This window comes from Colobus angolensis, unplaced genomic scaffold (genome assembly GCF_000951035.1).
Source record: "Colobus angolensis palliatus isolate OR3802 unplaced genomic scaffold, Cang.pa_1.0 Scaffold153, whole genome shotgun sequence".
Classification (NCBI taxonomy): domain Eukaryota; kingdom Metazoa; phylum Chordata; class Mammalia; order Primates; family Cercopithecidae; genus Colobus; species Colobus angolensis.
The window spans coordinates 8963403-8976163 of NW_012114633.1; the positions used below are offsets into that span (position 1 = coordinate 8963403).

The following is a 12761-nucleotide window of genomic DNA, read 5'->3' on the forward strand; positions in this document are numbered from 1 at the left end:
AAAAAAAAAAAAAAAATTACATCTTTCATGTTGAACCAATAATTTCCCAGTGATTGGTAATACAAACAGAAAAGTTTGTATAATTTTATACAAGCTGTACTCTTTCCCTAGAAATATAATACCAATTGTTATGAAGAAAATTCCATTAAATTTTAATAAAGTTTGAAAATTTGGATCTCAGGTATTTTTCAACTTTTTTTTCTATTTATATGATATCATTTATGGCAATCATGAAAATGAGAAATAGTTTTCAAAGGTTCACATATTATTTCATATTTTAGATATTCTTTCAGCAAGTAACTATCATCACAGTCGACCTTTATTTTGGTTAATAATGTACTCCATGAACATTTCAACCAAATTTAATGATTAATTAGCTATGACATTAAAGCAAATTAGGTATTAAGAATCATAAAAGGTTTAAGAAACTAAAAAAAACCCTAAAAACATCCGTTCCAACAGGAAGACTGATACTTTTACAGTCAAGAGTGACATCTAAGAAAGATACAATTGGTCATCAACTCTATGTCAGTAATATCTTCTCCATGTATCACACGTGACTGAAATAGATAATGGCCAAAAATAATCACTAGGTGAAGTATACAAATAAAGCACACAGCAAACACATCACCCCCATGTTGCCTTCTTATATTGACTTTCTGGCTAATAAAATTTAAAGTGACTCTTTCCTAATAAAATTGTGATAAGTATATTTGACAATGTTATTAATCTATGGTTGATTACTATGCCTGTCTTTTCAAAAAGAAGAGGAAATGTTATGTTGCCCCCTACTGTAAATATTAATTTTGTAGCATCAGAACTTCAGTAATCTTAGAAGACATTGCAAGGGAATCATAGCTATTAAAATTATTATTGAAGAGAATTAAAAGAATTTCTAAGCTTCCCAAAAAAACAAGTTTCCCACTGTTCCATGAACTTTATGAGTCACGGCAATGACAGATATCTGAGGGTTTCCTTATGATTTTCATGTCTTCATAATCTAAAATATTTAGGGCTCAGCACATATTTAAGATTTTATGCATTCTTGGGATATGCGTTAATATCTAAGAAATGCCACAGGTAAGCTAAGAGCAATGTTCTAAATGTTTGCAGCCACCTCCAAAAAAAGTATATGTAGAAATTCTAAGCCCCAATGTGACGGTATCAGAGATGAGGACTTTGGAAGGTAATTAGGTCATGAGAACCCCACCCTCGTAACAGATTAGTGCCCTTATAAAAGAGGCCTAGAGAATTCCTTTGCCCACTTCCCCAATATAGGAAGAAGTCTGACTATGATGAAGTAAGCTCTCACCAGACACAAAATTGGTAACTTAATCTTGGAATTCCCAGCCTCTAGAACTGTGAGAAATACATTTCTGTTGTATGTAAGCCAGTCAATCAGTGGTATTTTCTTATAACAGCTCAAACAGACTAAGACATTGAGAAAATAAGGAAATGTGGACATGGTTCAATAGTAATAGTGTCCAAATTATGTAAATCCATACATAGTTAATTTTATTATCATATCCTTTATCTAAAGATAACATAACTGACAAGGAGAGAGGTGAACTTTACCCAGGTCATAATACAAGTGACTGGTTGTAGTAGACTATCTTGCTAAACTGGGTGCAAGAACACAATTCTGGAGTAAAAGCAGTCATTTTCTTCTCAAGTATAAATGTACAGACATTGAGTGTCTTCACTAAGGAGTGGTATTTTGCTAATATAACCTTTTGAAGGAGGTAACACAAATGTAATTTTACAGAGTTTCCATTGATGCTTTCTTGGGGGTCACTAGATTATGCCACTTGAGACATTTTTACTAAACAAAGACAGAATCTACATATAATTCCATCTTTTTGTTCTTGACCATTTGTAAAAAAAAAAAATCACTGCACACTTCTCATTAAACCCATTCCTTTTCTGCAACTAGTCTCACTTCCTTCCTATTAACTTACTGACTTCAAATATCCTGCTTTCCATAACCAATCTGAAACTCTGGCAACTCCCAGAGTTTCAGGCTTTTTCTAAAGTCTTTGCAACAAAACTTACTCACTCTGATGTCTTAGTCTGTTTTCTGTTGCTATAAAAGAATACTTGAGACTGGACAATACATTTAAAAAGTTGTTTTTTACAGTTGTCAAGGTTGGAACATCAAAGGTAAAGGTTTGGACTGCATCTGGAGACAAGCTTCTTACTGATGGGGAGTCTCTGCAGAGTCCAGAGGCAGCACAGGGCATCACATTGCAAGTGGACTTACGAGCAACAGCCAAATTGATTTTTATAACAGATCCATTTTTTTAAAATAATAAACAACCCCCCCAGACAGACCATTAGTCTATCAACCTATGAACGAATTACTTCATTCATGAGGGCAGAGCCCTTATGACCCAGTCATCTCCCAAATGTCCCATCTATCAACACTGCTGCAATGGGGACGAAGTTTTTTCAAAACATGAGCTTCTGGGGGACATATTCAAACCATAACCCTCTACTTTTCATTTTTAGGTGTCTCCTGTCTGAGGGGCACAAACAAGACAATATGGATGGGTGCTATGAATGGGACTTTTGTATCCCCCAAAATGCATATGCTAAAATTCTAACTCCCAATGTGATGGTATTAGAAGAAGAAGCCTTTGGGAGATCATTGGGTCATAAGGGTGGAACCTTCGTGTGTGTGATTACTTCCCTCATAAGAAGAGACACAAAAACTAATTTCCCTCTCTGTCCTCCATCATGTGAGAATGCTATGAGAAGACAGCCACATGCAAACCAGGAAGTAGGTCCTCGCCAGACATGGAATCAGCTAGGAACTTGATCTAGGACTTCCCAGACTCCAGAATTATGAGAAATAAGTATTTGTTGTTTAAGCCACCTAGTCTATATTAATTTGTTATGGAAGCCCAATCAAAGGCAGAGAGTTAATTTTTGAATTGCTGTTAATAATCTTAACTCCTTGTGGTCAAATCTGGGAGAAAGTCTGTGCACTAGGAGTAACCACGCCCCTCTGTCAGAACACTTCCGTAGGAGTCAGGAGAGAACTCTGAAGCTCAGAGAAAGGGTCATGCATAACTCAGAGTCACAGCAGTAGTCAATGGTGAGTCCCAAAATTCTGAGTGCTGCCCATACAGTCCTACCTGTTTCCCTCCACCACTCCACTGCTGCTACTACCAATAGTATGACTGTCAGAACCAATTTTATCCTACTCCGTGTCTCCAGTGACATTGTTCAAGAACTCCCAAATTCTTCCTCATTACCTGAACTTTATTCTCCATATGGCTAGGTTACATCCTCTTTTCTGACACAAATGTCTATATTTCTACATATTCTAAAACTCTTGGACTATGTTTTACTTGAATTCATAAGTGTCTGTTATCAAAAAAATTATGTAGATTCAAACTTTTCACTGAAGTTAAACTTCTTTTTTTTTTTGGTTTCAAGTGAAGCCTGTTTCTCCCGAAAACACTATTTGCCCTGTATCTGTCTCCAGAGGTGGATGTTTTATCTCCAAATTCCTTATACTAGTGTGGTAATGAGTGGCACAAACCCTCTTTGCTCCATCTTGACACCTACCTCATTCCTAAAAGTTCTCAGCTTTGGATCTCATGTCCCTGAAATAATCTCTCTTATCAGCTTGTCCCCCTTCCCTCCCTTTTGCAACCATCTATCTCATGGTTATATCTAAGAAAGGAAAAAGCAGCTCTCAAGAACTGATGGGTAGGAGCTTGTCTGGATCTAAGAGTGAGGCACAGTATTCTCTTGTCAAATATAAAGAGTTTCATGATACATTAATATCAAACAAGGTCACTCTATGACTGTGATGAAGCTTAGCAATAACAAGTCCACTCCGCAATCACATTTGAGCACAAACATTACCAAAAACACTGTTTTTGTTACCCAGCATCTCCCTCTGCCAGTCATTATGAGGAATGTTTTTTTTCCACCAATTACAGCCCACCCCACTTGGTTTCTCTTTGCTCCTAGATAGAAAGTCCTAAGAGACCCAATATAGAATTGTCTTTTATTTATCACAGTATCCAATCCAGAATTTAAAAATGTTTTAGTAAACTGTCCAGAAAATACACCTCGCACAATCCCACATCCTAAAGAACTACCCCTTATACTCTCTTCAAGAGATGCATCAAGGTTCTCCACGGTGTGCAGTTAACCTTGTTTCAACAAATACCAATGTTCCTAACGTGGTTCAGCCAGCGTTGTGTCCTGGTATCTCTGGCTGGTGGACATTGATATAACTCTGTACATATTTTGTACATTTCATGAAGAAATTTTTGTTTTGTAAAATGAACGTCCTTCATTTTACATAACCTCAATTTAAAGCTCATTTGCTTAAATTCAGGCTAACAAAGTATAAACTTTTGAAATTAACTTTAAAAGATATTTGATATTGTTTGGCTATATGCCTACCCAAATCTCATCTTGAATTGTAGTTCCCATAACCACCACATGTCATGGGGGTGGAGTGGGAGGGGACCTGGTGGGAGGAAACTGAATCATAGGGGCAGTTACCCTCATGCTGTTCTCACGATAGTGATTTCTCATGAGATCTGATGGTTTTATAAGTGGCTTTTCTCTCCCTTTGCTTGGCACTTCTCCTTCCCACCAACATGTGAAGAAGGGTGTGTTTGCTTCCCCTCCTGCTGTGATTGTAAGTTTCCTGAGGCCTCCAAAGACATGCAGAACTGTGAGTCAATTACATCTTTTTCCTTTATAATTACCTAGTCTCAGTTATGTCCTTATAGCAGCATGAGAATAGACTAATACAATATTTTATCTAATTTAGAAAGAGATTGACTTTCTTCAAGTACAATAAACATTTGTGGTAAGCTGTTGGGGTTGAACAGATAAGAATAACTCCATTTTACATAGAGGTTGTTTTAGATGCTTGAGGTGTATTGATTGAGAGAAATTGTAATCCAGGCAAATACTTCAGATAAAGTTATTGTAAACCTTTATATAAAATAGCAGAAAAATTCCACAATCAAGTCTATCAATTTTAAACCTATATAATTATCAACATTAATGCATCTACTTCCTATTAAATCCAAATGGGATTTACATTTCAAACATTTAGTTAGCTCATTATAAAAGAAACATTATAAACTGATTTTCCCTGTGTCAATTAAGGGTTAAGGTTCTCCAGCCGCATAAAAACAATGTGATATGTTTGTGTGTGTGTGTGTGTGTGTAGATGCACATATGATTTATTTTAACAAATTGACTCAGTGATTGTAGGAGCTGGTAAATCTTAAATGTGAAGGCAGTGGCTGCAGGCTAAAAACTCAGGTAGGAGTTGCTACGGAAGTTTTCAGGTAGAATTTCTTCTCCAGAAAACCTCCGTTTTTGCTCTTAGATTTTTCAACTGGTTATCAGGCCAAACCACATCATCAAGAGTAATCTCCTTTACTTAAAGTGTCAACTGGTTGTAGACATTAAGTGTATCTACAGAATACCTTCACAGCAGTACCTACATTAGAATTTGATTAAACAACTGGCTATGTGATATGACTTGGCTCTGTGTCCCCACCCAAATCTCATCTTGAATTGTAATCCCCAGGTGTTGAGGGAGGGAAGTGACTGGATCATAGGGGCAGTTTCCCCTGTGCTGTTCTCATGATAATAAGTGAGCTCTCACTAGAACTGATCATTTTATAAGCGTTTGGCATTTCCCCTGCTTGCACTTCTCTCTCCTGCCACCAAGGGAAGAAGGTCCTTGCTTCTCCCTCACCATCCACCACGATTGTAAGTTTTCTGAGGCCTCCCCAGCCATGTGGAAATGTGAGTCAATGAAACCTCTTTCCTTTATAAATTACCTGGTCTTGGGTACTATCTTTATAGCAGTGTGAGAATGGACCAATACGCTACTATTCTAGGTGACACATAAAACTAGCCATCATGTTTAATACACATAAATTTTCGAATACTATTTAAGAAAAAATGTTTTCTTATAATTTGAACACAGTATTGACATCATAAACAGTTAGTATATTAAATGTACTTACATGTAGAAAAGTATGTAACTTTTTTCCAGTGGTGCCAAACCATTATGAAAGAATTCAGAGTAATACCTCAGGTAATGGACTTTGTTTACTTTGACAACCACGACTGAATTTTAATTATTTATTACTCCTCTTAATCTTATACTGTAATAGGAAGTGTACTGTAATACATTTATAAAATTAATGAATCATGGCTACTTGAAGACACTATCATAATACAGTATACAGTTATCTCTGCATATCCATGGGGAAGTGGTTCTAAGATCCCCTTAGGATATATATCAAAATCTGCAGATTCTCAAGTCCCTTACACAAATGGTATAGTATTTACATATAGTCTATGCACATCATCCCTTATTCTTTAAATTATCTGGAGATTAGATTATTTCTAATGCACAGTAAAATGTAAATGCTATGTAAACTGTTGTTATATTGTATTATTTAGGGAATAATGGCAAGAAAAAAATGTTTGTACATGTTAAATACAAATACAATGTGCTTTTGTCTTTTTTGAGTATCTGAGATACTCAAAGTATCCACAGTGGTTGAATCCATGAATGACAATCCACGGATATGAAGGGCCTACTATGTATTGTAACATTTTTTCAGATACAGTAGATAATTTAGAATGAGATTAAACAGATCAAATGGTTTAGGTTAAAATTTTCAGAAAGAGAAACTAACACAATTATATTTATTATTGTGGTTAGCAATATAAAAATGTGATAAACAGATATAAGTAATTTCTTCATAAATTTTTCTTGCAGTACACCATAGATTATAACTGCTATCTTTTTTCTAAGGGATTACTCAAACTCCTAACAGCAAGTCCCTTCAACAGTACTATCTCAGTTAAATGGGCACAATAAGAAATTATTTCAACGCTGTATCATTAGCACAATTATTTACATATGATTTACACTATGTATAATACTTTTAATAAACCACTTCCCAAATATGGTATATAAATGTAACATGTTTACTTAAGTATATATTAAAGAATAAAATTAAATTCTAAATTAATGTTTTGAGGTCAAAAACAACAGCAAAATACCAAAAATACCAATAGCCTAAGTAAAAGTTTGCAATTTTAAAACGCAAAAATTGATCACTCTGAAATCCTTGTATATTTCTTATTATGATAGAGATCCTAGATATTTGACCTGGAGAATACTGTTAATTCACTTCAACCAATATATGCCAAACAGTTACTACAGAAGAAAATATAACAACAGAAATACTTCTATCTTCACATAGGTAAACTTCGGTCCTTGAAGTAAACAAGGTATGGAAAACTGAAGTGCCTTCAATGGTCAGGAAAGTAATGTAAGTAAGTGAATAGCCTACATAGCAACAGAATGTAGTGTACACAGTGGAAAATGGAGAAGCATCTTCTTCCAACTGCATTTCAATCCAAGTATTTTAAAACACTGTGCATACTGAACAAACTAATTTGGCAGCCTGAATTTGGCCCTGAATATAACTCCATTAAACCTCTGGACTAGGTCATCCCTGAAATTCTCGCTGATCTGTATTTTCACTAAAAATGTAATTGCAGTCATCGATAACCTGAAACTATTGGTGCAGAAGTGAGAAGTCAAGACATTACGTAGCTATTCAAATTTCAGTTATCTGAAATAACTCAATATTTAATGAATTAACAAAAGTGTGTGGTAATCATGAATATTATTTGACATTTGCCTTAAAATAATACTTGCATGTTTGTGTTATAACAATAATTCAAATATCAGTTATTTTCCTTACTAGAATAATGTGTTCTGAAAAAGGATATGTAGTAAAAGTTTCACTAGAATTCAAAACCAACAGAGCAAGAATATATGACACCTTAAGTTCAGAAAATTGAGACAAAAGATGGTCTTTAATATTGAATACATAAGTGTTTAAATGAAATTTGGAAGAATATATAATTGGACTCTTTGTGTGAAGAAGTTTATAAAGTGGGAAAGTCTGAAGATATATTAAGATCTCACCCTAATCCACCCTCACACCTGAGCTCTCTTGAGGACATTAACCTAAAAAATAATAACTTTTCCAACAGCACCTATTCACCAGTTGATCTCTTCCATCTTACATGCATACTCTTAAAGTGTCACCTAAATGGGTTTCGATGAGAAGTCTTTTAAATTACATTTTTCAAGAGATATAGAAAATGTTCAAGGGAATTACATGAAAAGTAAGTTATATTCAATAATGAAAACTAAAACAAAAGGCCAAATAGTGTTTCAAAAGCCTGCCTAATTTTAGTGAGTTCCTACATACACAAGGGAAATAACAGAATTTTTTCAGGTTTTTCAAAATTAACACACATCACAATGTCCTGTGTGACAAGAAACCTACGAACATGTCAAAAGATGTGAATATTTTTTCAACAGATTCAAAATGAACAAGAGCAGCCCAAAATGCTTCTCAGCATGTATTATTTAGTGCATAATACAGAGGCTATGGTGCTGGAACAGCGCTTTGTAATTGAGGCACCTCAGTAAATTTGAATGAACTAAATAACAAATATTTTGTGAACCGACTAGTAAATTAACATTTCTTTTCTTGTCGTATGTAGTATTTCATATATTAGAAATGGAGGGCAGCCAACAGAAAGAAGGCCTTTAGGCCCGACAGAAATGAGTGATATTTGCATATGGAGGATGAGTAGTAAAACAAATTTAAACAAATTATTCTATGACTCTGGCACTATTTATCCATATCTGGAGATAATTGGAAAAATAAAGTGCCTTCAACCAAACAGATAACACAATACCATCTCTTAGTCATATTATCATAATGATCCCTAGAGATTCCATAATTTGGCATATAAATTACAAAGGAAATATGTCTGGAGTCAGGAAATCTGCTTGATAATATTGACTCACTGTATGACCTCAAAACCATCACTGATTCTTTTGAAGTCTATAGTCAGTGAAATAGATATAATGTTATTGTAAGATACTAAAATGCTGACCAACTAACAGAATGTAATGAACAAATTAGTAATGATTTCCAAGTTTCCCAAGACAAATCCCAAATTACATACTAAAGTGATTAAAGGAATATTTAAATTCCATGTTAAATATGTAATATACAGAAATATTCTGTATTTATTTAACTATATAATTAAGACAAATAAACTTTGTAAATCAATTGCAAAAAAAGATGTACCTAAATGTCTTTATTCAGTAAGCAATTGCTTACACAATGGTTAATTGGGAAAATCTAAATAAAAAGAATGAGATTAGATGGAAGATAAACTTTATTCATTTCTGTTAAGCTCTATAACTTATCCAGAAATATTCTGGAGAACTATGAAATATTCACTTACTTCTTGTTCCATGAAATTAAAGCTATATCACAGATATGTTACAGTTTTTAACAGAAATCATGATAAATAGATTGACTTTTCTTTTTACTTGTAAGACATTGTAAAAAGAAAAATCATATATTTTTCATTATAATTGGCAAAAGGAATATATTTAAAAGCTCATAAATACGGTCAACATTAACAAGAGGGTTAGTCTTCAAGAACGTTGTTATTTTCCAAAATTCTATGTTTGCGTGATATGATATGACCTAGAGAAGGGACTATATATTTTGACTATCTTCTCAATATGAATGGCAGGATTACATTCTGGATTTAGGATTAAAGCAATTAATCATAGCAATAAAATATGAAGTACCCTGGTTGTTTTGTAAGTAACATCTAACTCATAAAAGAAGACTGTATTAACAGTTACAGGCTATCTTAAATTAATCCTGTGATTTTTCGGAGATTATAAAATTATTTTTTAAATTTGAATTTAAAAATTTCTCAGATAGCCATTAAGTTCTATTGATAGAAAGTAACTAAAAGGTCTTGGAGAAATCAAAGTACCTTTTCGCTGAGTAATTTTATGTTTAAGGTTGCACTTCCCCGAAGTAAGAAATAAACATTTGCCATACTATCAAAATCCTTAGAACTTGGTACACAATTCAAAATACAAAAATGTGATGATTTCTAATGGCAAAATTTAAATGTATTAAAATAAAATATAAAATGAAGTAGGAAAGATATCATAATTATTACTCCATAAAACTGGGATTAAAATCACTGTACACAATAAACACAAATAAGTTTATCTGTCAATTTAAAATATAAAAAATAAAGCTGTAGAACCATGATAAGCATAAATTCTTACTTGAAAATGTATAAATGTGGCATATATACCTTTTAAGATGATGTTTGTATTTCTCATTGAAGTTGCTAATTCTTAGAAGTTTCAGATCCAGTTTCCTATTTTTAAGTGACAGTATGTTTTAGCATATATGTAAGTGCTCACAGCATCCTCTGTGCTATAAAGAATAATTTTGGGGTAAGTATAGACAGTTCTTTTTAAAATTAAAATCATTCATTTATGAATACATCTAGAATCTTTTCTGTTATACTTAAGGACAGGCATAAATCTCATCATTTTCCATAATTACACTCATGAGAAGACCTCTAGAAAGTACACATAATAGATTAATGTATTATATTGTAAAGAAGTAATTTCAAATATATTCACATCGTATATGAAAATTTACTTCTTTTCAGTCAGTGCAAATCTCATACACAGGAAATACAAACTTGGGCAGTTTTAAAAATCATCTGGAAAGACTAGCTCAGAAGTGCCTAAAGTCTCTTTCATGATAACTAAGATAATTATGGAGTTATTTCAAAGCCTTTTTATCTTTGTTCTTTCTGATGTTTGTCTATATTTAGGTTTATTCATCTCATTTAGATAGCTGTTTTTTAGAACCCAATTTACTCACAAGGTTACAACGGCAAATCTAGACTTTAACCTACCTTTTGTAAATATAAGTCATAAAGAATGAACCAACTCCAAACACACAACAAACACATCAGCATAAGCAAATTCAACCGTTGTTAGAACCTAAGATTACCTTGCCAATCAAGACCTATAGAATTGTAACAAGTTGAGTTATGGCAAATAACTTTTTTTTCTATAAACCCCACTGTGAGCTTTATCACCTACACCATTGTTGTTAAGTATGGAAATGAAAACTTGTGCATTAAGTTTGCCTTTTACCGTAAGTGAAATTTAATTGAGGAAACAGTGTATACTTTCTTCAAACTGAAAGTTTTTTCCCCAAAATTTTACGTTCCTACATAATTGACTTCTCTAAGTGGGGCCAGAACAATTTCAACAATTCCTTTAGCCTTTGGCTACTGCTCTTTGTGGTACTCTACTAAAGAAGACTGCAGAAGAGTATTTTCACTTTCTTTGGTCAACGATAACCAACAACCACATCCACAACAACAATAAAGGCAACAAACTAGTCCTGCTTTTGAGAGTCTTAAGTAGACTGAAAGCAAGTAGCCAAGAGATTCAAGGTAGAAAGAATGAAATTAAATGCATCAAGAATTTACGTAAAACTTTAGATGAGAACTTTTCATTCTTGGAAAACACATCACAGCATATTTTCTGTATTCATAAAGAAACATATTTTAAAATACAAAAAGAAAATTCGATCAAGAATACTATATTTACTTTTGGACTATTTGAGTCTGTCCTTAAACTTCTACTCTCCTCATTCAGGCTAAGTTACCAATGTGTAAGAAAGGAGAAGGGAGCCTGCTTGCTAATAAACACGGACTTCAGTGAATCATACATTTATATATTGCCACCTCACTTTATCTTTACTCTTTGAAGTACTAAGCCTAATGAGCCTTTATTCTACTTCCTTTTTTACTTTATGGAGGTGTATACTTCTCCAAACATACCAATACATGAAAGTCAGTTCTATAGGGAGGTTTTATAGCTAAAGGGGGATTTGGATGAGAAGTAGGAGCTATCATCCTGCACTATCTCAATGCTCAGCACATCTTCTCCCACCAATCAGGAGTGCTCTTCCGACTAGGATCCTGAAAAACGAAGCTCTGTGATCCAGTGAGAACCTTCCAGCAACTGCATGGGTTCTATTTGCCTCGCGTTTTCCCTAGTGGCTCTAATGGTGACATAGTGATAGTGCTTCACACATATCCACCACCACTTTACAGAGAATAGCTGAAAGTGGACAGCATAAGGTTCTGGAGTCACTCTCTTAAGCTTAGCACTGACAACTTCTCACTAGAGAAGTTTGCTATCAGTCCTTCAGAAAAGAGCTGGAATACAAACTCTTTCTCAGACCATCACTCAATCCCGCCACTTCCTCCTTGTGACCAGCCACATGGTTCCCCGCCTCCATCAGAGACAGCCACATCCTCATTCACCTTCAGGCTCCTAAGCCAAACAAAAGAGGTTATGGGATAACTTGGGGTTAGAGTTCTTTTCTTTTCTCTTAAAACAGGTCCTGTTGACCCATTTGCTTCAAATAAGGAGAGACTGTGGTAATCTTCAGCGTAATGGAGTGAGGTGAGAGAGTCCAGAGCATTGTGGAAGTGTCAACGAAAACCATGGATCACAGCTTCCCTAAGACCCCTTCCTTTTTCTACACACAATTCTCACCCCACGCCCACCAGATAAATAAATGAGTAAATTATAAACCAAATTGAATCTCAACACCTCCAAAAACTCAATCTTCCAAATGCCCTCTTAAAAATCAGAGAGAGAGAGGAAAACAGAAGCGATTACCAGAGTTTTGTTCCCGTTCTTGCTGAGAGGGCCCCGGAAAACTCCCTTGATGTTGCGAAAGTGTCCGTTGCTGAGATGCGTGGAGCTGATGACAATGTAGTAACACTCCATGGGGCAGCCA

General features: G+C 34.4%; 1 protein-coding gene across 1 annotated transcript in view; it reads right to left on the reverse strand.

Annotated features, from left to right (window-relative positions):
• The window catches only part of ZNF804A (zinc finger protein 804A), a 355429-nt gene extending 342671 nt beyond the window's left edge, over window positions 1-12758 (reverse strand). Inside the window, exon 1 of the mRNA XM_011936501.1 lies at window positions 12641-12758. Within this exon, the coding sequence (XP_011791891.1) occupies window positions 12641-12751 (111 nt within the window). The 5' untranslated portion in view covers window positions 12752-12758. The remainder of the gene's footprint in view (window positions 1-12640) is intronic.
• Window positions 12759-12761: the final 3 nt, after the last annotated feature.